The sequence below is a fragment of the Rhamphochromis sp. 'chilingali' genome (assembly GCF_963969265.1).
Source record: "Rhamphochromis sp. 'chilingali' genome assembly, chromosome: 11".
In the NCBI taxonomy this organism is placed as follows: Eukaryota; Metazoa; Chordata; class Actinopteri; order Cichliformes; family Cichlidae; genus Rhamphochromis; species Rhamphochromis sp. 'chilingali'.
Window position 1 is genome coordinate 26,450,095 of NC_137938.1, and position 23,932 is coordinate 26,474,026.

The 23,932-nt window shown below is 40.1% G+C and overlaps 2 protein-coding genes across 3 annotated transcripts in view; both read left to right on the plus strand.

The window, feature by feature from the left end:
- lipeb (lipase, hormone-sensitive b) overlaps positions 1-7,103 on the plus strand; it is a 28,736-nt gene extending 21,633 nt beyond the window's left edge. For both annotated transcript variants that reach the window (XM_080896268.1, XM_080896269.1), the window contains 3 exons: positions 809-990; positions 1,936-2,202; positions 2,988-7,103. In XM_080896268.1, coding sequence (XP_080752394.1) covers positions 809-990; positions 1,936-2,202; positions 2,988-3,389 — 851 coding nt within the window. In that variant the 3' untranslated portion in view covers positions 3,390-7,103. The remainder of the gene's footprint in view (positions 1-808; positions 991-1,935; positions 2,203-2,987) is intronic.
- Positions 7,104-8,170: 1,067 nt separating this feature from the next.
- Positions 8,171-23,932, plus strand: part of tmem145 (transmembrane protein 145) — a 48,944-nt gene continuing 33,182 nt past the window's right edge. Inside the window, exons 1-3 of the mRNA XM_080895518.1 lie at positions 8,171-8,296; positions 21,741-21,815; positions 22,264-22,341. Of these exons, the coding sequence (XP_080751644.1) occupies positions 8,186-8,296; positions 21,741-21,815; positions 22,264-22,341 (264 nt within the window). The 5' untranslated portion in view covers positions 8,171-8,185. The remainder of the gene's footprint in view (positions 8,297-21,740; positions 21,816-22,263; positions 22,342-23,932) is intronic.

Consider the following 23,932-nt stretch of genomic DNA (forward strand, 5'->3'; position numbering starts at 1 on the left):
TATATCTCCCACATTCTGTGTTTTCATTGAGCCAATTAATATAAGTGTTCCCCAAGTTCATTTACACCTCTCATGAAAGAGGTCAGTGATATGAGAACTTCTTATGCAGCATCTAACTAATTATTGCTTTAGCCAAACCATTTGTGTAGTACTCCTGTGTCCATATTCATATCAGTTCTCATCTTTGGGATAGCAAAGCATTGACAGTAATTGTTAATTGTAGCCACCGTAAATCTGGTGGCGAATTGTAATTTTCATGGTGTGCCCCTTACCTTGGTGACACCCCCACAGCTGCAAGCCCAGTCTAATGAGAGTATCATTGGTGGGTGTACATTAGTAAAAGGCCATCGTGGTGCTGAGATGGTTCATTATTAAAGAGATAGGAGATCGGTAGAGCTTTGTGAGACCAGCTACTAACTGCTGTGTTTTGACAGTTCAGGGCGGGCAGATGCTATCATCGTGTGACAGCACTTTTTGAATTTCCTCCACCTACTTCTCATCTCTTCCAGATATAGCTCAATTTGCATTCTAGGCTTTTAACTATTGGCTGTCAACCAGAGGACATATGATAAGTGGAAACAGTAGATGAAGTGAAAGTGATTGTGTGTCACCAGTGTTATTTTTCATGTGTCCTTCAACTGTGGTTAGTCCAAATGAACTAAATGCCCTCTTCATTCTTAATATGCTCTGATCTGTCAATCCTGTGTCGTTTCTGAAACTTAATTGTACTATATGTTTGTTTCTCATTGGCATTCTTAATTTCAGTTGTGCATTCATCAATATGGTTCCTTCTGTCCTTGCTTCCTAGATGCAGTGAGGAAGAGCATTTCGGAGGCGAACATCTCTTCTCCTCATACAGACCCACCTGTCCCCACGGATCTTTCGGAGTTCCCCAACAGGAAATTATCAGTGAAGAGCCAGACGTGCCAGAACTTGGGATCCCACAGCAATCCCATTCCCAGCAGTGCACCGCTGCTCTCTGAGCGTGCTGTAGGTCATGCTTGAACAGCTTGCTTTCAGCTGATGCTCTTATGCAGAAGAACCTAACAGTATTAAATGGCCAAGATCTGTTTCTTTAATAACACCTGGCTGTTAGTGGGAATCATTGTGAGAATTAAACCTGTCGTTATTTGACAATGGGTAATTTAATGATGATTGTAGCACCACTTTAGTGAAGTGAAATCCTACTAGCCTCTTGTCTTTGATCAGGATATCTCTGCTTTCAGCTTGCTTTAAAAGGATTTGGCACGCAGTTGTAGCCTTTTTAAGAGGTCGAACATTTTTGGGGCATTGAAATATTTTGGCCGTTGATCAAACAATGCTGTCTACCCTGTAGTGATGTGCATGTGTCACTTTGATGAACTCATCCGAGATTGTGTCACCCATCCCTCACAAACAGATTTGGCTTTGAAATGCTGACAGGATATCAAAAGGTTTTGGTTGTGCGAGTACTGGCAAGGTGTTGCAGATTATCCTCATATTTTCTCGCAGGCACACTGGATTAGTGGCTGGCGCAAGCAAAATTAGCAAGCAGAGGTGACGTAAGATATTAAATATGCTTTTCCTTCTGAAATGGGAATCGCTCAGCCAAGAGTCAGGCACTGAGCCAAGATTTTTCCAAGGACAAAGTGGCGTGTGTGTTTACATAACTGTGGCTCATGGCTCATCGCTAGGCAGTGGTGCAAGTTTCAGTCATTATGCAACTGTAATGTTTAGTAAGTTTGGGGAAACCTGCAGTCAGCTTAGATTGAAGAAGTCATTTGGACGAGTGATGAAGCAGTTCTCCCATTGAAAACTGAATCCAGATGGATAGAATAAACTTTATAGGACTTATAAAACCAACTTTTCTTGTAAAAATGTTTTAGCCTTTCTTATTTTTTATTGATATAAAGATATCCTTTGAACTAACCTAATATTTTCTCATCCTTTATGTAGCCAGAAGATGTCAGTTTCTTCTTTGCCAAAGATGAAGATCCCTCAGTGATCACTGACCTGTCTTCAGTGGCCATACCACCCCCTGCTGGAGAGGAGGGCTCACAGCAGGAGCACCCCAGGGAATTTCCTCTTGGGTTTGAGCCACTGCGCTCAGAGCAACTAGCAGAGATGAAGGTGGAGAGCTCTCCAGTGGTCAAGGATCCTTTCTGCTCACCTCTGCTAGCCCCTGACAGCATGCTGAAAGGGCTGCCACCTGTACACATAGTGGTAAGAGGACGTAAACGGTTAATTACTGAAATTACTGGTTCGCAGGTTACTTGTACAAATCTATTGTTTGCGTTACTCATTGTGTGCTAACAGTAGTCTATATTTTATAGCAAAGTGTTTTCTGTGAGAACGTGTGTGAGATTCAACTTCAAGTATAAGTTGAGCATTATAAAGGTAGACTGGCAAAAGCACATGCTCCCATGGTAGTGGCTATGGAGTTTTCTGTGGAAGCGCAGCCTCCCTCAGTAGATGGAGTTTAACTGTGTGTCACATAACTGTACATATTTACTGTCTAGTCTTCTGAGCACTTTCTGAAGACTTATTGTTCACTTAAAAGTTGAGACTTGGGGGGCAATGGTGTCATCACTGGCTGGAATTGGAGCTTTTGATTGTATTACACAATCCCTTTCGATGCATTATATACTATACATGGTGCTGCAGAGGCATTAAAGTGTTAACTGACAGCATACCAAAAGATGTACGTGGTTTACAGATATTGAAGTGAAACAGTGTGATGGGAGAGAGAGGGTAGGTTAAAGTTATGTTTTTCCTTTTCTCTTTTCTTATTTTTGTTGTTGTTGGGTTTTTGTTTTGTTTTGTTTTTTTTTTTTAATTCGCTGGAGTGAGTCAGTGAGAATGTAAAGAAATTGGGGACAAAAGAGACTGAGGATGCTTGGCTTCGTTTTCTTCATCCACTAATTAAGATTCATGACATGTCTGAAGGGAATCCAGATTTGCTTCTCACCATTTCTAACCCTTCTTTTCCTCTCTCTCCCCACCCTCAGGCTTGTGCACTAGACCCCATGCTGGACGACTCTGTAATGTTTGCCAAGCGTTTGAGGAACATAAACCAGCCCGTCACTCTCTGTGTGGTGGACGACTTACCCCATGGCTTTCTCAGCCTATCTCAACTCTCAAGGGAGACGAGGGAGGCTGCCAATGTCTGCGTGGAGCGAATTCGCGCCGTCTTCACACAGGACACACCCCCAGAGCCACGGAAGCACCGCAAGTTGGAACGGACCGACGGGGGTGTGTCAGCATCTTCAGGGGAAACCAGTTCTCTCTTTGTTGGCCCCACTGAGGGAGGAGAGCTAGCTGTCGGGAGAGGGGCTAAAATTGCTGATGGGGAGGGCGCAGTTGCTGTGGCAGCCCAGAATAACACTGATGCTGGTGGCATTGGGGCTTAAATAAGGGTATATAATAAAAAAGGGGGACTGCATTTCACTCGAGGAGCGAAGAGAGAAGGAGTAAATGAAAGTCGGACAAATTTAGGCAGCGTAGTGCCTATATGCAAGGCAAAGCATCCTGAAAACAGACAGGGGGTGGGAAATGCAGTCTAGCATATCGCCCAGTGTTTGAGAGACAAAAAAACAGCAGAGGAGGAGCACTGAAATATAACTTCCTCTGCTTTACAATTCCTGCCACTTGTCTGTGCACCATTATACACCAACGCAAATCTGGCAGACAAAGTGAATGCACCCACAAGAGACAGTCATGTTTTAGAATAAAATTATTTAGCAGCTACTTAGATCAAAGACCAGCACTCACCCACACACACACAGCAGTTGTACTTAACAGAGTTGCTGTGAGGCAGCAAAGGCTCGGACATAAAGAGGCACAGACTATTCTCGAGACGAGGCCTGAATGGGTGATTCATATAGGCCGAGGCAGTGATTCAAGGCCCTAATCAGATAGTAGTAGGGACACTATATGCTTCAGTGTGGAGTCACCTCTATCAGAATGGCCATTTGTCCGTTAGGGAGCGACTCTAAATAACACTTAATAGCTCCACATTGTGTTCTCAATTATGCCAGTTTAGCAGTCAATACAGCTCACTTTGTGGATGGTAACTGTGTAGACTCTCTCCAAAATAGAATTACAAAGCTAGAACAACAGCGTGAAACACTTGAAACTGGATAATTGATTCACTTCTTTTCTCATATTTGTTGCAGTTTTAAATCATTTTATGAATTCTATGCAGTAGTATTAGTTTTGTTATTTATATCAGTTTTTATTGCAGTTATGCCAGGCTTAAATGTTCTTTTCTGTTCTATATTATATAATGAACTCTTTTCATTTCTTTCCCCCCATGTTTTTCAGTGTGCTGAATATTTACCTCTGCTTTTGTGTGTGTGTGTGTGTGTAGCAGCAGCTGTTCTGACATCGCTGGCCTTTCCAATTAAGCTTCTGTTCTACCCTCAGCAATATACAATGATCAGAGTAAATGTAGAACATTACACAGGCACAGAGTGCCCTGCCTTGTGCATTTTTGTAGTGATATAATAATGCTAGTACAAAGACTGGACTGCATTAGTTTGTAGAAAAGTACACTTAGGATACATCTTGTAGGTCTTTCAGTGACAATCATTGCTTTGATATTTTAAAATGTTTTTTCTTTTTTTCTTTTTTTTTTCCTTTTTTTGTTACAGCAGCAAAAAGTCCAGCTCTCAGCTATCAATACACATTTAAAATTTCACTACAGTGATTTCCTCTCAAGTTGCCCTGGTCACTGACTGTGTGCTACTGTTCACTACTTCTCTGCACAGTAGGGACTGTGTCAAAGTGCCACTTCTCTGTAGCTGTGGGATTTCCTGCCTGACAACTCTTTTTCTTTCTTTCTTTCTTTCTTTCTTTCTTTCTTTCTTTTTTTTAATTACAAATTGGAGGCTTTTAGGAAAAACTTAAGCAAAGGAAAGGGATTGCAGAGGTGCGCTGTAAAAGCCATTAAGACTTTTGTAAGACATTTTTGACCAACTAAATGTGTCTGGTCCATCATATATATATTTTTTAGCTCCCCACTGTCAGATTTGGGCGTTTCTTTGTTTACGATAACCTGAGGACACTCCCTTTTGCATGTTGCTATCAAAACACTTTTAAGTATGCAAAAATGTCCTTTGTAGGGTCAGTCCCTCTATCACGTCTAAGTAAATATAGATGCCAACAATGCTGGCACTGTCCTGCCCTTGCCTGGTAAGAGGGCTGGGGTTGTCAGGTCTGTAGAGAGGGATGCTGTGTGATGAATTGGATTTAGCTGATGCTCAGAGAGCAAAATCCTCCCCCTGTTGAAGAGCAGGATTTTCAGTAGGAAAGTCATGCTACAGGATTATACCATACTCAGTTGTCAGCTTCAAGTACTTACTGCAGTATTTTTAGTCAGATTGATGGAGAGAACAAGGACCGAGAAGAGGAAGAAAGTTATACAGTCGCTCTTTCCGAGATGCTGGGCTGAAGCAAGTGTTTGCTTTACTAGCCGCTGTTTATGCTCACTGTGCACTTTTGCAGTAGTTGCACTGTCGCTCAGTACAAGTTTAATTTAAGCAAAGCTTGAACATGTCACCTCCCTCCCCTCTCTGTGCCTCTGTCTGTGGCTGAAATGGAGAATGGCTGCACACATAATCACAGTTGTCTGCTACGTGTTGAGAAACACGACCTCTTTGTGTTGTGTTCATATCAGACAGGAATGGCACTTCACACTCTAAACTATTCATAGTATTAATTAGCTGTTGTTGAGAGATGTCTCTAATGTAGTCAAGCCTCTGTGAGACAACAGTTTTTATCTGATATAATGTACACAACCTCATCCATACTGAAGTCAACACCGCACAGGATGAACAACAAAGGTGACGGGCCATTAGCAGTTTCTTCTATAAGGAATTTGAGTTAACTTGCTTTATTTTGATTTTGTTTAAATTGTGTCAAATTCTTATAGGCCTTCCTATGCCTCATATCCTTGATGACCCTCGAGCATCAGGCTAACCTGAGTGCAGGCGGTGGACCAGGGAGTCCTTGTGGTGTTCTGATCAGACAGGCTTGCTGATTCTCATTTTTGCTTCTTTTGTTGAACCGTTTGGTGCTTTAATGCTGCCTACAACTATTAGCTGAAATATTTTGTTCAGTATTGATTCATTTAAAGCTCGGTTGATGTTGTCTCGTGTGTTGATTATTTTGTTTAATGAGCAGCTGCTGTGGTAGTTGTTTAATATAGCTGTGTTGTTGTTGTTGTTGTTATTATTATTATTATTATTATTATTATTATTATTAATTCAGTCTCAAGTCGTGCAGTATACCTCTACAGTTTGACTCTATTCACTAGAGATTTTCTTTGCCTCAGGCTGTTTCCAGTGAAATGCAATGCTAAGTGCAATACTGCTACAACATGAGCCATTGGAGCAACATTTGCAGCAAACCTGTGTAGTTACACACCAGCACAATATTTTTTTCTTTTCATTCCCTGCTTCCTCCATCACATTTCTTCCTCCATCACTTTTTTTTTTTTTTTTTTTTTTTTTTTTTTTTGGTGCAATATGTTTGACTCACTTCACAGCTCATATGTAGGTTCCTTGAAGCTTGCTTCCTTTACAAACACCTCTGTGTTAAACTGACTTTAAGCACTTTGCAGAAATGTTACATGTCATTCATTTATGGATAAAGTTTCAAGTTGAACCAAAGACTGAAGCCAGAGTCTTGTAACAGAGATGTGCTGACATTACTGCTTAATGTTCACTGTTCTCATTGAAAATGCAGGTGCTAGTCAGTGTCATAGTCTGCCTGCACTCCATATGCAAATTGCACTGCATCAGTTCTGATGTAGAATATGATTAGCCTTTAAAAAAAAAAGCTTGTATACATGACAAGCCATAGACTATAAAAGTGAGATGTTTTTAAGTTTGTTTTGTTGCTGTTCTTTAAAAACACCGTAAGTGCAAACCCATGAATAAAAAGAATGTATATTAAATATTATGATTTATGTAGATATTTTTACTTAAATTTGTTAATCAGATTGGTTGTAGATTGATTTTTGACTGCATTTCTTTGCAGGTTCCACGTTAGGGTGATGTGTCTGCTGCGCCAGGCTAGTTACTTCCTTTGTTGATTTTTATCCAAATAAAATTCTGACATGAACCCTGCTGTTTTTGTATTTAAATTTTTTGAATTAACCTTTGTTTATCATTGATCTCACAAAAGGTTAACTAAAAGTCACAGACTATGACATACTGGTTATAATTCAATCAGATATGACTTTTTATACAAATTGAATTAGGATTCGGGATTACATTTTTGGACAACGAAATTGCTTAAATTAACTTTTCTAACATTTTGATTCAGCTTAGACTTTGGAAAAGGTCAATAAGAAGTGTGACCTTTAGCTAAAAAGTGTCATCTAAAACCAAAAGTACACAGCACAGACGGCTCTCTGCAGAGAGGTGCGAAATGAAAAAGTACTCTTAAGTAGTTTTGAGGCGCTTGCCATTTGCATGAGTGTTTTCATGTGATGCCACTTCTCTCCACATTGCACATGCAAAGACCTGCAAGCTCACAAACTGCTGAACTTCTGATTGCTACAATTATTTTACAGATCAACGTGGTCATAAAGGTGATTGTGTGACTCGAACAACACAACCGCAAGTAAATATGTAAATTGGCTCTATTTCATCCACTTCAATTGGAACTGTAACAAAGTAATACTTAAGTTTGCATATAGTAATTTTATTGTAACAGCATTTTACATCCTAAAAATGCCCTATACCTAAATGATGGAACCCCCCCCCCCCAATCTTTTTCTCATGGGTAATTTTCCAAGTAACTCGGCCCATTGAGTCACGTTGCCGCTGATTCTTCTGGTTAGTAATATCATATTTGGGGCCAGGAGACCAACCAGCATCTGTCTCAGCGCAACTTCATTAGAAGTGCGTGACCTCTAATGGAAACATGATTGTAATCAGCCATGGCATTTTGAGCGTGTGGACATGTCGCATTGACGAAGCACGAGCGGAACCGTGCGCGCGCTCGGCAGCCGCCACCCCCTCCCTCCTAAACAACCGCCATCCAGCTTCACCTGCCGGAGGGGGGGGCACATGCATTGAGGCAGCCGGCGCGAGCGCGCCTGATTCCTCTCTCTCTCTCCGTCAACGCGCGCTCTCGCGCGGAGACTGGCTTCTGGGAGCTCGGAGAGCAGACGAGCGGCAGCTGAGGAGAGAGAAAGATGGAGGTGAGGGTCGGGGAGAGACTCCTGTGCCTGGCCGTGCTGTCCAGCGTCCTCTGCATGGATTCAGTCCTCGGGAAATACGTGAGAGGCGTCGTCAACACAAAAGAGGTGAGCGTTTGTTTCCCCCCCCCCCTCTATCTTTAATTTGTTGCCTTGCGACAATGACCCCACCGCTCGCTGACAGAAGCGAAACCGACTTGACTGCGAATCCGTTCGCAGGTGTCTCTTTGGTGGACTGTTCCGTTAGACGAGGGGCCAACAGCCGATTCACGGATCAAGTTGCCTCGCATATGTGCACGGCTCTAGTGTCAGCGTGTGAAACACACTCACCTCTATTCTGCCCTAAAATCCCGCGCCATCTACGTGCGTATCATGCGTGGCGTATGTTTTACCCTCATCACGATAGTCTTCTGTATTATTGCTGCCTCTAAAGCGGCATCACGCCAGTTCAGAGCTGGAAATAAATCCTAGGAAGTGGTTACTCTTCTTTAAGTCCCATCCGTGTGTCCGGGGTTTTGTTGCCATGCTTGGATGTAAATTAGCAGCGGCTTTTCTGTTTATGATCGGAGGACCTGTCACAGGTGTGAGTCATATGGCCCGTGGCACGCGGCGGTGGTTTGCTGTTTGTTGAACCTGGGCTTAGTACCGCCTGTTAAGGGTTTGGGGGGAAGCTGTCAGCATCGGGATCACTGTTGTCCTGACGAGATCTGCGAGTTCAAATGTTGACTCTGCAGCTGGAGCAGGTATCTCTGCGCTGCTTGGAATTTACCACCTCCTGTGTCACATCTCTGCAGGCATCCACGCGAGTTTGTTGGGATCAACTTTTACATAAATGAGCAGTAGAGTTGGGTCTACCATTTTGTTGTGAGTGAAGCAATAGCTCAATCAGAAGAAAGAAGCAACCACCTCCGACAAAGTTATTAATGGCTGTTTTGAACGTGATCGGGATACTTAGAATATCTGGTAAAAAGCGAAGGAGACAATGTGGAATCAGCTGTTAGTGTGTAACATACACACAACATTGAGATTATGAAGTCAAAATGCATATGCTGCCGAAGTAGTTTCTTTTTCATCGCGGGTTTGTTTTTACTTGATAAAATAATAGTTTCAGCTTAACAGGGGCGCTCTCAGCTCTTAAAGCCTCCTGTTGCCACAGTGGAGTCACTCAGTGACCAGAAGCAGGGAGGTAGGGTCCATTGTTCCACTGTGTGGCTCAGATATCTCTTTGAAAAAGGCGGTGGTGGTGTTTGGTCAGATATTTTGCTCACGTCATTGTACAGTTTTACCTCACTCGTCCCAAAAAGAAGATTTAAACAGAAACACCAGACATAATAAGCTTTGATGATTCCTCTTACCTGCTGACATGCACTGCTGGCTTGTGTGCTCTTGACTGCAGTTTAAGAGGAGTTGAGCCAAACGGTGACATTGAAGTCACCATTTTTAAATCTGCAGGATGACGATGGAGATCAGAATAGATAAATTGAACAGGAGGCACTCATCCATCCATCACGGCTGGAGAGATGCCCTTGAACACAGGCTGAATGTGCACCTGCTCCAGTGGAGCTGCACAGTGGCCAGCAATATAGGCTGCACTGGGCAACTTCCAACTGTTTGTGTGCATGTGTGTGACTGTCCAGCTGCTGAGCAGAAGGACAGCCATCTACTCTTCTAGAAAACCACAGTGAAAAAAGATTTAGTTTTTCTTTATTGCTGGCCTTGTTGTGGCAGGCTGGTAATAAAATATTATTCATGAAAAGTAAATCTCATAATTTCATGAACCACTGTAGGCTGATTTTTTTTGTTCTCACAGTTAATTATTTCATCAATCAGAAGTGGACAAAATTTCACCAAAAAGGGCGATGCCAGTGAATTTCTTTTCTTTTTCTTGCTTAAAAATTATTAAAATAATTGCTGAAATTGTTGCTATTGGGTTACTTGTTAATTTATCAGCATGTACCTTTTTTGGTTTTATTGCAGAAGAAAAAAGAAGAAGAAATATTATGAGAATAAATAAATGAATAAAAGGAAAAAAACGAACGCTTGGTGTCTCCTAAAAAGTTGTGGTGCACTTTTTTTTTTTGGTTTCGTTCTGTAGCTGGTCAGATATTAGTTGAGTGCCTAAAGAAAACAGAGCACTTTGAATGACATCCTGCAACACTGGGCTTGACATATTGATATTGCGTGTGTGCGTGTGTCTCTGTGGTTCACTCCTCATCAGTCTTGCTTGCGCATTCCTGCCCCAAGGTCATCCACTAACTTTACTCAATATCCTGCCTCTCTTAGATACAGACACACACACACTCCCATGCACACAATCATGTTGACTTCACACTCCTATCAGTCTGTCGCGCTCACATGCTCACTCATTGAATAAACTCTGCTTCGGTCCCTTGATGCAGTAGCTGTGTCAATGCCTGCAGAGGTGAAGGCTGAGTTTGTGCAGAGCTGCAAATTGATAAATGAAATTTACCTCACTGGGAGAGGGATGAGCTGTTGAAAAGTGCTGGACAGCTGGAGAAATATATGGAGAGGCACACGCCTAGTTGTCCAAAGGCAGTGGTGCGGACTTGTCAACAGCTTTCTTGGGGCTGGTCGATGTGTACAATTAGTCTAAGTGGCTCATAGTGTGTGGACGCACTGATAAAATGTCCCTACAGAGGGGTGGTGGTGCTGTTAGATTAAAGGACAGGAGAAGGACGCCATTTTTAAAACCAGTTGGGAAATTTTGAGAGGGAGAAAAAGTTTGCCCTTCTTTAGCACACAATGGCACAGGACCTCTGAGTAAGGCAGTAAATCCACCCTATGCTTCAGTCTGGGTCTCTTGTGTTAATGTCCATAGAAGCGTATGAGTTTGTAGCATACTGATATTAAAAATCAGCTGAAGCAAAGACTTTATTCAACCAAGCTATATACAGCTGAGCTGTATCTCGGTTACATTTTAGCGGCACACACCTGCCGTTGAACCGTGAAAGTTTAAGTGCCCGCCTTTAGCTTTGGTGTTTTAAGTACTAAAGCTGAGAAACGTTAAACGCTCAGAAATCTTGTATTTTGTCCTGCCATGAATGAAACGTCTGTTACTGACACCATCCAAGCAAATATTGCAATCCAGTTAGAAAAAGTGAATAAACTTGGTTAGTGAGCTGTAAAAATGACTTCTTTGTATTTTTCCCCAGGATGCTGGGAGTTGGTTTTAGAATGGGGCGGGGAAGCCCATTGAGCAGAGGTGTGCTGATAAATATCGTTGCTAATGTTTCCAATTGTTTAGCACCATTATGCAGACTTTTAAAACAGCTGGAACTTTTCATTGTTTGACTTACAGACAGAACAGATAATTATAGATTTCAGTTTATTAAGGGTCATTTAATTGCAGTTAATCAAAGTAAATTTGTCTACAGCAGTTGTTAAGTAGCTAAAAAACACTGTAAATTGATTTGTAGAGAAGTGTTGTTATTGAAGGAAAAGAAATGGAGCAGTTTCTGGGTCAAACTTGCTTGATTAGAAACTTTTTGAGTATTTAACTGCAATTTAAAAGCAGTGGACTCTTTCAAATTACAGTTTTGGTATTGATAAATCAGTAAATTAATCATTTAGTCCTAGTTTTCTGCCAACTATTGGGCATTAAAAGGGAGGTGGGCTTGAGGATTCAGTGCTGAATACAGATATTAAATAAAAATGTCCATGAGCAGGTTTAAATGTTTGTGTTCTTCACAGTTAATTAAAATTTGTGGTTTTATAAAGAAAGGTCTTCAAACGGTTGCCTTTTAAAAATCAACAAATGGCCTTGAAACTTCTGTTTCTAAATGAAAAATCTAACACCACGTTCAGCAGCATACTGCTGCCCACCGGGCCTTTCCCCGTCCTAAAAATCAGCACCTCACATCACATAACACTGACATATGTCTGGGTTGATAAAAGCAGCAGATCTGAAATGAGGGATTTTGCCAGGAGTTCTTGGTTTAATAGGATCATGAAGAAGCCTCATATGTGATGTCTTACTTTAATTAATGCCGTGTCTTATCTTAAAACATGCCAGTTTTGAACTCTTGAAATTCACCCAGCAAGACTTTTAAGAGTCACTTAAAAGTCCTTTAGCTTGACTTTGAAGTAAGTTTTGGGAACCCTGTGTGGATAGTTTTATCTAGTCCACAACTCAATCAGTTTTCCTTTATCTCTTTTTAATGAGGACATTGTGATCAGATACAGGTGCCGTATGTGTGTAAGTAGGTGTGGCGAGTGGGCGTTTCATGTGCTCATAAGCTGGGTTTGACATGTATGTGTATTTTTATGTCTGCAAACCCAGCGTGTGCTCACTGAACCCCCCCCCCCCCCCCCCCCCCCAAAAGACAAAAAAGAGAGCTGAGTGTGTTTGCATGTGTGCCTGTGCGTGAGTGTGTTTAATGCATTGCAGCATTGTGTAACCCTGACTAATGAATCATTGAGAAGCCCAGCGGGCCAGGGGTGACTTGACTAGCTGATTGGTAATTAATTGTTAATGAGGCTTAGCAAGCAAACAGGGTTTTTGGTGAGAAAGAGAAAAAAGATAGAAAGCTACTGAGATGAAAGGACAAAGTGTGAGGGAGGGGGAAAGAAAGGAGGAAAGAATAAGACTGCGAGAGGCTGAATTGACCAGATACTGCATCAAGGCATCGCACTTGATTAATGGGCGTACATACACACATGTACAAGTGCAACAATGCACACACACTCTGGAAGGTGGTTGAGTGACTCTGCATCACAATGCAGCGGCCTTGGGGAAATAGGAAGACTAAAAGGGGATTAAGGTAGACACCTCATCCACTGTTGCTGTTCTCCCAGGCTCATTGTCTTTTCTGGACTTCACTCACACACACACATACACACACACAAACACACACACACACTAGTGGGAACGTAGTTGTTAACGTTTGTGGAATTGCTCAACACCTGTGTTGAACTATCTTTGCATCCAACCAACAGTATACAAGCTTGCTGATGTTGTCATGACTCAGTTAGACTCTGTTAGCTGCTTGATTTAAAGCATCCACTGTGGAATTGCAGTGCTGGGAAAGTTAAGTAGGAAACATAGCTGCATTTAAAAAATTATTAATAAATTGCTAAGTAAATAAATGAATACTGCACTATTCACAGAAAAATGTCATCCTTGACTCTGCATGTCAGTCAGACCCCTGCCTTCTAGAAACTTTGGGGTATTGGACATAACATGATTAATAAGTCAGGCAACTTCACTGGTAATGTTTTAATAGATGTAATGAATCAGTACTAATAATGAGTACAACTGGAACCTAATATGTGCTAGTTACCGGTGAGCTTACTGTCCAACTTCCCAGAATCATCCTGAGACCTAAATCTGTCCCTAAAACACATCACCTCAGCACTGTGGGCTTTTCATAAGAACAAATTACAAGCAATGTAATATTTTTGTTGATAGCACATCTAGTTTGTTTTAAATATGGGTGGTCAGCAGGGGTTCAGTAATGTATAGTAATAATCCCCCAGATTTATAGTTTTATTAGTAAACGACACAGAAATGACAATTTGCATGTAACTTAACTACTGAAATCTAAAAGCACACATGGGTAGTTGATCTGCTAGCAAGCTACTGAAAAATGTAGTTAAACTGGTTTAACTACATTCATTGTATCACATGCTGTTTAACTCTGTAGCAGCAGCAAAATATATTTTTCTTCATTTATTAATCCTGCTCATCAAATCATTGACTGATCACTTGATCAACAAGGTTGAAGGTTGTAATTATATACAGTCACCAGTCTGAAATCACTGTTTGGTGTTTTAGCCTGAAAAGTGACCAAAGCTACTCCAGTAATTAGAATAATTACCTGCTATACCAATAATATTTATTCTTTTGCGTTCAATGCTGGAGCCACATTTTCTGCTTCAGCGTGATGATATCATATACACAAGGGCAGGTCCATAGAAAGGGCTCTCTGAGTGTGTTGAGGAAATACTTGACTGGTGTGCACAGAATGCTCAGACCCATCAAACACCTTTCGGGATGAAGTGGATTGCCAATTGCAAGCCGGGCCTTATCGCTGACATCAGTGCCTGACCTCAGTAATGCTACTGCGGCAGAAAAGAACCAAATCCCTGCAGCCAGGTTCAGAAAACTTGAGTAAAGACTTTCTACAATAATATTGACTTTTATAGTGATATTCTTATGTCTATGGCTTAGGAATATTTGTTCTCAAACACATATAGATGTGATGACTGGATGTCAACGGGCTTTGTTCAGCAGTTCACATAATTTTGACTATGTACTGTGTTTTATTTTGTGTTTGGCTCCACTACTTTGTTGTTTCCCACACATAGACTTGGGGGAACCATCCAGGTCTATTAACAGTTGCCCAATGAAGGCAAATTAGCCTTTTTTCTTTTATCTATCCAAAATAATAACATAATCAAGCTCATTTGCTCTTACTGTGAAAGTTCAGTTGCAGGAAATCAGCTAGTCCTGTCTCCTGTTTCAGGTTGCTGTTACGGCAGTCCTTCAAGTCGCTCAGCTTGCTTGTCTCTCGATCATACACTCCTACTCCTACGTTACCTTCTTGGAATGCAGCTGGTAACTGTGGTCCCGTTTCGCACTGGAGATTTGCTGTAAGCTGAAGGGTGACTCTCACCAGAACGTGTAGCAGGTGGAGAGCTGAGGCTCAACGAAGCTGCAGAGCAGAACAAGGACTGCCATCAGTACCTGGGGTTCAAGACAGTGGAATTTGAGTCTGTTCAGGGGTCTTGGACATTAGTGTGCACCCACTGCAGTCTAATTATGTGGCAAACACTGAAGTCTTTTAAGTCTATTAAGCATTTAATGGCAGTATGCATGACCAGTAGATACTGGGTCACTCATTGATGGTTTAGTTGATGCAATGCTTAAATTTGAGATGAGAAATTTTCAGTAGGATCTTGATAACTGGAAATTCATCAACTCTGTTTTTATTCTCGAGTCTTTTAGATTCATTTTTTTGTCACTTCATTAATCAGTAATTCACTTATTTGAACTTGATCCAGAAATTAGTGTGTGAAATTCCTGACTGTCCTCTTCAGTGTGAGAAGCTTATAGAGTTGGCAAGTAAGTTGAACTTAAATCCGCATTGAACCTCATTGTTTGGACTTGTATTCTACTCCCGGGTACCTGTGCAGGAAATTGAAGGACAAGTACACAGCAAAAACACAAAACAAGGATTGTGTGTTGCTTAATGTTTCTATGGCAGCTGCAAATGAAGGTATGCTGTGGTTGCTATGGCACTAATGGGGGAGGAGAGAGGTTTGTGTGTGCATTAAGTGATCTTTATCGAAGGGTAGGCATGTGTCACGTTGGCCATGGCATGCTGTAAAGTGTGTGATGGATGCATTCGAGCAATTCTGTGTGTGTTCGTGTAACAAAAGGGTCTTTCACAGTCCTGGCCTGTGGTGAGTTAAATTACACCCCCCACTATCTCAATAACCCAACTGGACCACCCCTCTCTCCTCTCTCCAGGGATTCATCTCTGGGTCAGTGTTTTCCTCTCCTGCCCTGGTTGTCGTGGTTACTGCCTTAAGCGTCACCCAGGACGACGCACGGAGGTGGACTTGAGTCCCGGGCTTCACTGACTTTTGGAGTTTGCCATGAATTATAACCCAGAGGCTCCAGGGGCTGAAGCTGGCTGGCAGTAGCTGAAATATGGCTGCAGTTTTGTTTTGCTGTGATATATGGAGGCGGCGGCGCTAGCCATGCTACGCTGCTCTGGATGCACTTTATTTCTCAGCACAGAAATCACCGTGCTTGTTTATGTAGGGAGAAGGCAGGGCAGAGGTAATTACAGTATAATGGTGCATGGGGAGTTTTCTTGGTTGGTTGGAGATCAAGAGTTCATAACAACTAACCTCAAGGCTTGTTTTAATAAGAAAGAGGCAAACTGTGGTCTTTGGAGAGGTTGAAACGTGCAACAGGATGATACGCACACTGTGCAAGAAAATGTGCTCATGTTTTGGATCAGTGTGTTTTTAACATTTGAGGAGCACAATTGATTTTAAGGATAGTAAATATTAAGCACAACTCTGAGATCAGCGTGAAGTTTGGACACACTAACCGACTCGTATAGGTGCTGGTACTGCACAATAATAAAATATTTTATCCACATTTCAGGGGCTATATCTGATTTTCTGCACAGCATGTTATAGTTTAAATGAGCTTTTACCAGTGAAGCTAAATTAGTTAATTCAGTTATCATCTTATATGTTATATGCATGTGCCTGTTCCATTGTCATAGCCTCAATAGTAATCAGCAATCTTAGGTTAGTAAATAACTTAAAAGCCTCATATGTGGCCACACCAAGTCAAGCCGAACCAAAATTTCGAAGACAGAATAGAGTAAAATAGCCTCTACGTCCTCTGATTTGTTGTCAGATAGTATTGTCAAAGAAAAGCACTTTTGATAGACCATATGCAGCATATGGACGCAGCATGATACCTGCAATTTTTTAGTAGTGTTTCTACTTCAGTAGCATTTACCTACTCTGTATTGTCTTATCAGTGAATTTTGTACAATTCGGTGAACTGTCTTGCTGACGTGAATCGGCTAATATTAGCCAGCTTCTGTTGACAGATTACACACTCGGGCTGAGACCTGTTCACAGACCAGTGAAAGCAAAAGATAGATAGCTTCTGCTGTTAAGTCGCACCTTTTTTTTCTCTTTTGTTTAGGTGGTGGACATCTGCACTGGTGGTTAGTTGCAATTGCTCTACGTGCGAGTGATTTATTTATATTTTTTCCCCTCACGGGATTTACTATCCTTCTCGCTTTCAATCAAACATTCATTGTGTCACGCTGTCATGATTTCCACCATCTGGCAGCTGCACGAAGGGACTGGAGTTCCTTTTGACAGTTTAAAGATGTATTTTTAGGAGAAATGAATGTGTACAAACCACTGATACAGTAGACTAATGATTAATTCATACCTTTTGTGCAGTTGCATCTTGCAATAATAATGAATAGTTGTAAAAAGGTTGGTAGGGCTTCTTGACTGAAATTTTTGTTTGGTAAAAGCCAAATAAAATGAGTTTTCAAGTTTATCATCAGTTCAAGTCTTAATTAGGAAATCAGAACAAATTGTAATTTTATAGCAAAATTCTTGAATGGTTACATTTTTTTAGAACAAATTAAAGTGCAGATTTCTTCATTGTAACTTACTGTAAACCTTTAGTGCAGCTTTTAGGATGTGATGATCAGCATGTGCTTATGTGCGTATTGGTATCTCATGATAAAGTTTTGTGGGAGTTTGCGAAAGGCTTTTGGAGCCTCGTTTCTTCGACATATGTGACAGTGTATTTCTTTTATATGTTTCTTGTCAATTAAATAGACCAGCAGCATCTCTCCTTAGGTGACAACCTCAGAGAATATCTGGGATTGTGACATTTATAATGCAACACCTGCTGTCAAGGTTACCATATGCATCTTATATAGCTTGTAGAACCACTTTTAACAGGAATATTTTAAAGCAACCATTTTCTGTATGACTTGATAAGTCTCCCATCATTGTTGAGGAATTATGGCTCACTCTTCTTTATAAGGTTGTTTATTGAGTTCATTGATTTTTGGGCATTTGTTTATGCACAGCTCTCTTAAGGTCCCCCTCATCATGAAAATCTGAACTTTGTCTAGAAAACACCTTTTTAATTATTTTGTTTTTCAGCAGATTTGCTGCTGTGTTTGGGGCCAATGTCCTCTTGCATGACCTAATTGTGGTCAAGCTCCAGCTTGGCTCTAGAATACTTAAGCACACAGAAGAGTTCATGTTTAACTCAATGACTGCAAGGAACCCAGGGTCTGTGGCTGCACAGTAAGCTCATACATAACCTCTCCACCATTGTGCTTGACAGTTGGTGTGAGGTGCAATATGAGCAAACATCTCCACTTTGGTCTCATCTCACCAAAGACATTGTTCCATAAGTCTCATGCTTTGTTCAGATGCAACTTCACACACTTAAGCTGTGCTGCAAGGTACTTTTTTAGAGAGAAGATGACTTCTGCAGGCAAAACAGGCCATTCTTGTTCAGTCTTCTGAGGCCTGTAGAATCTGAGATGTAGAACTTGGGTTTTTTGCAGTTTCCTTAAGCATTGCATCGTCTGATCTTTGGGTGGGTTTGCTGGGACATCCACTCCTGGGAAGAATGATGTTTTCCACTAATGAATCATCATTCTCACTGTAGGTGGAATTCAGATTGTTTGGAAATGACCTTATAACGCTTCTTAGATTTATGTGCGGCAACAATTACTTCTTTAAGACTGCTAATGACTTTCCTCTTTAGCATTTTGTTAACACACGCTTGAATACTCCAGACCAAAACATCTGCATTTATAGAGGTGGTCACACTTACTGATGATCAGTTAATTAAGTGCATTTGATTAGCAGCGCCTGGCTGCTCCTTGTAAATTGCAGCATGTAAATTGTTCTAATCTTTAAGATAACAGTCTTGCTTCATTTGACGTCATCTGTGGATCAGCATTAAAGCTTTTTCGTATTGTTTTTTTTGTCACAAATACAACAGAAGCTAAACTGGAAATTGTTTTAGTGCTGGAAGTAAATACTGTAATTGTAGGTAAGTACAGCTCAGTGCTTGTAACAAAAATGTGTTGTATTGTATGTAGTTTGATTTCAAAAATGAAAATTGTAAAAAGAAAATGAGGAGCTGCTTTTGGCTGCTCATTATTTCTCATGGGGTTACTCTGTTAGATGGATCTGTATGTTTGATTTCCCATTTTTATACTGGATGCTTTTCCTGATTCAAGCCTCCTCTTTATCTGGACTCGGGACAGGGGTTAAGTCTCCTGCTGGTCTCGAGCCAGGGGTCCTAGTGTGCAAGTTGAATTTGTTAACTGCTACGTATAAATCAAAATTCACAATGTTTCTTGCCTCAATGATTTATTTATTTACATTTCAAATGCATTGTTTAAACAGCTTTGTATTGTGTAAGTATCAAAATGAATCTAATACCAGCAGTGTGCAAACCTTTAAAAATGACATCCAGCACTAGATGTAAGCCAGAAATACTTTGACTTTGTCAGAAACGCCCAGCCTGTACCCTAAATTTAATCAGCTACTTTTGTAAACTGCAGAGGCCATTGTCTGTCATTTTGCTAGCCAAGCACTTAAGATATTGTTAATCACAGGCGACACCCTAGTGACTGTGAGGCTTTTACCACAAACCTGCAGTATTTCAAATATAAATCCAGCCTCAGTCTTTCCCCTAATGCCATTTGTACAAATGAGACTTCTACCATTTGGTGTATTAATTTTACAAGATTAGCTGTTACAACTTCTTAAGGATTTGATGTCTCATTTTAGTTTTAAAGCAGTTCATTCATTCTGGCTGCCTCAGTAGGGCCTACTCGCACTGGGTAGTCATCCAGACGGAGAAGCGTGTGTAAACAACATATAAGTGATGTGGTGTTAGTGCTGTGTTCAGCACTATGATCCATATCTACAGTGTGTGTCTACCTACAGCTGTATAGAACAATTTATAGAGAGATCACCAGTGACTGATCCACCATCCTCACGCTGCTGCAAGTACCTTATGTAAGCTCAGTGAAGTACACCATCAGCACTGTTATCTGGTCTCATGCTGCTAAGTTTATGGATGAATAATATTAAGAAGAAATACTTTTTTCTTCCTCTCCACCTCTTTCTTATTAATGTGCTCAGCAGCCCCCTAATGCCCTTTCTGCTTACCCTTTCTAGAAGTTTATGCTCTTGGCACTAGCTCTTTCATTTATACTTTTCTTTTTGTTCTTATTCTGTCAACTTCTTGGTTTTTCACTGCTTTTCTGCTTTCTTTTTTTTCTTTTAATGCTTCTTAACTCTTCCCTGCTGTTATAACTCGCTTTCCCGGTGTTTGCTCTTACTTGTTTTTATAGCTCCATTTATGTCCTCACCATCTCTTATTTTCTTTCTTCTCTTCCCTCCGGCTCCCCTTCCTTTTATATCTTTAACTTCCATATGTCTCCTTCCCCGCAGTCTCTCTGTTCTTTAGCCGAGCTGGTGCTGTAGCTTTCAGGCAAGTTAATGTCTGGCTGCTGGTTGGTCTGTTTACTGATATATCCAAGTAATTATTGGATAAGCTTTTAAATACATTTTGGATGCAATATCAGCATTACCCAGAGAATGTACGCAATTAAAAGTTTTTTGTTTTTTAACTTGTGTAACATCTAAATGTCTAATCTATTCTCCAACTTTACCTAAAGAAAAAACTCAACCATTGGAGTTGACTTTATCAGTCCTTGTGGAGGAATTTTGTGGGTTGTGGGGATTCATTTATGCACATCTCTCTAAGGTCATGCCGCAGCAGTTTTATGCAGTTTAGGTCTGGACTTTAACTGGGTCATTGCAACACCTTGATTCTTTTCTTTCTCAGACATCCTGCTGTGGATTTGTTGCTGTGCTTGGGCTCATTGTCCTATTTCATAACCCACTTTCAGCCAAATTTTAGCTATCAGACAGATGGCCTGACATTTGACTCTAGAATACTTTGGTATTTCATGGATGACTCAGTGACTGCAAGGTGCCCAGGTCCTGTGGCTGCACAGTAAGCCTAAATCATCACCTCCACCACTGTGTTTGACAGTTAGTATGAGGTGTTTGTGCTGATATGCTGTGGCGCTGTGCATCTCCACTTTAGTCTCTGCATTTTTTTTTCTTTTTAGAGAGAAAAGGCTTTTTCCTCACCTTTTTGAATTTTCATAACTTGCTTTAGATTAATCTAATGAACAAGTAAGAATTTTAATTTATCTAATACTTTTGAAATAAGCCTTAGTATTTAGTGCTAATTAGCTTATAGCTGGCATATAAAGATAATATGATGGGGACCATAATTTGCTAGACAAGCTCCATGTTGTATTGTGAAACAGTTGAAACTACTGATTGAATTTATGAACTCCACGGAAAAATGTTAACTGAGGTCATAGCTCAAAATGTTTCTCTGACAAGTTTAAGGCACTTCCACAGGCTTCAATCTTTAGACCTGGAAGCCTCCAAAATGGCCTCATCACTGCAGCCAACACTTTTCTAAGGTGCAGCTTTTATTTTGAAAGCAAACGGTCTCCTTTTCTGGTTTGTGTTACACTTATCAAACTTTCTTCACTGCTGCGATTGTAGTTGGACAGTTCTTATGGATGAGGTTGCGTGCTCCATGCAAACTACGAATGAGGTTTTTACCAACCGGTTGGGGAAAACACATTTATTTCCTCACAAACGTTGGTTGCCAGATGGTTGCAGACTGGTGTCTTGGCCCATGTGTGTGACTTGAGGCTTATTAACTTGATCCTATAGTGTCACAAATCCAAAATAGTGGACAATCTAAGATTGCATGGTTAGTGGTCTTTTAACTACAAAACTTCAATACAGTCTGATATTGACAGCAGCGTGAGGCAAATGCTTAGAGAACTGCTGTGATGGCTGAAAAAATGAATAGTAGCATGCTGGTAAAAGTTTCATTTTACCTTGATTATATCAATTTTTTAATTTATTTTACATTTTAGCTTCTTTCTTTTCTTGATTACAGGACTGGGTTTTCCTTACACGCTTCTGCTTTCTTACCGAGTTTGGGCGGTTGGATTTCCGATTTCGCTACCCAAAGGTAGGATGCCTCATGTTAAGTTTAATGTGTGTCTGTTACACATTACTTTTGCGTTCATCATCTGCTCTGTCTTCACAATTTTTTTTTAATTGTTTAGTGTTTTCCTCTCGGCTAATTCTGTCTTTTTTCTCACCTAATAAAAACTGATACCACTGCTCTTTTCCTTCTCTCCTCCTTCCTCTGGCTGTTCCTGCTCTATCTGCTTCATCCCTTTTGTTAATGCCCTAAAAAAAAGAAAAAGGAGGAGTCCTTTTTTCCCTTTAGAGTGTTTTGTACATCCACTCCATCCTTTCTTTCCCTTGCGTTGCTTTACTGCTTTTGCCCGCAGACTTTGGAAACAATTTTGTCAAATAAATCTCATATTGTCTCACTGCCTCCTCTCTGATATCCACAAACCAGCGCAATCTCTTTCTCATTCTCCTTTTCTCTCTCTGTCTCCTCTTTGCAGTCTCGTTGCTGTCAGAACATATTGCTCTACTTTGATGACAGTTCTCAGTGGCCAGCTGTGTACAAGAGGCCTGAAAAGGTGAGACATCGACACCCTCAGCATCATGTCCCTGACAAGCTATTATCAAAGGAAAGTGCTGCTCCATTTGCTTATTCACATGTCATCGCTGGTGCTAATTTTCACATTTAAACCTTTGGATCACACGTTTCTCGCTCTGCTCCGAATAAAGAAAAGTTGTCCTTAAAAGCTGACAGTCTGGGGGGAAAAGGAGGTTGTTTTTTTTTTTTAAGGTTTTTTTTACTATCTTTTTACTATTTACTATCAGGCAATTGTGTATTATTGATGATATTTGCAGTGAACACAAAGCAAGACACTAGGGAGCCCCGTGTGAACCGAAATGACAGAATAAGCTTCCTTCATATAAATGTCTACTTTCTAAAAGTAATACGGTAACACAAAATTAAAGGCTGGTTCAAGAACATTTTTTGTTGTTCCCATGCTTTTCCCTAACATATTGGATTACAGTGCATACTCATGAGCTTAATTTGATCACATTTATATCAGTTTTGGTGAGCAACATAACCTTGTCTTTATACGAGGAAACTGATCAAAGGCTCGGGCTCTATCTTTAAATGGTCTGTAAATCCTTTGCACTGACTGAATAGACTTTTAGCTTCAAATACCCTCAAAGCAAACAGCCTGCACTTCATTAGTGTATTAATGCAGTTTGTTTAATCCAATATACTTGAGAGAAAAGGCAAAACAATAGAACAATTTATGTATGTGCACATATCAACCCACATTTAGTAAAACTCATATCTATCTATCTATCTATCTATCTAGATATCTAGATATATAGATATATATATATCGATATAGATATATATCTATATATATATATATATAGATAGATATATATATAGATAGATATATATCTAGATATATATATAGATAGATATATATATATATAGATATATATCTAGATATATATATAGATAGATATATATATATATCGATATAGATATATATCTAGATAGATATATATATATATCGATATAGATATATATCTAGATATATATATATCGATATAGATATATATCTAGATATATATATATCGATATAGATATATATCTAGATATATATATATATCGATATAGATATATATCTAGATATATATATATATCGATATAGATATATATCTAGATATATATATATCGATATAGATAGATATATCTAGATATATAGATTATATATCTATATAGATAGATATATCTAGATATATAGATTATATATCTATATAGATAGATAGATATATATATATATATATATATATATATATATATATATATATATATATATCTATATATCTATCTATCTATAGATATATATATATATATATATATATATATATATATATATATATATATATATATATATATATATATATAAAAAAACACCCAGCACGCCCCTGCGGGCGGTTTATCCTTCAAGCTCGGGTCCTCTACCAGAGGCCTGGGAGCTTGAGGGTCCTGCGCAGTATCTTAGCTGTTCCCAGGACTGCGCTCTTCTGGACAGAGATCTCCGATGTTGTTCCCGGGATCTGCTGGAGCCACTCGCCTAGCTTGGGAGTCACCGCACCTAGTGCTCCGATTACCACGGGGACCACCGT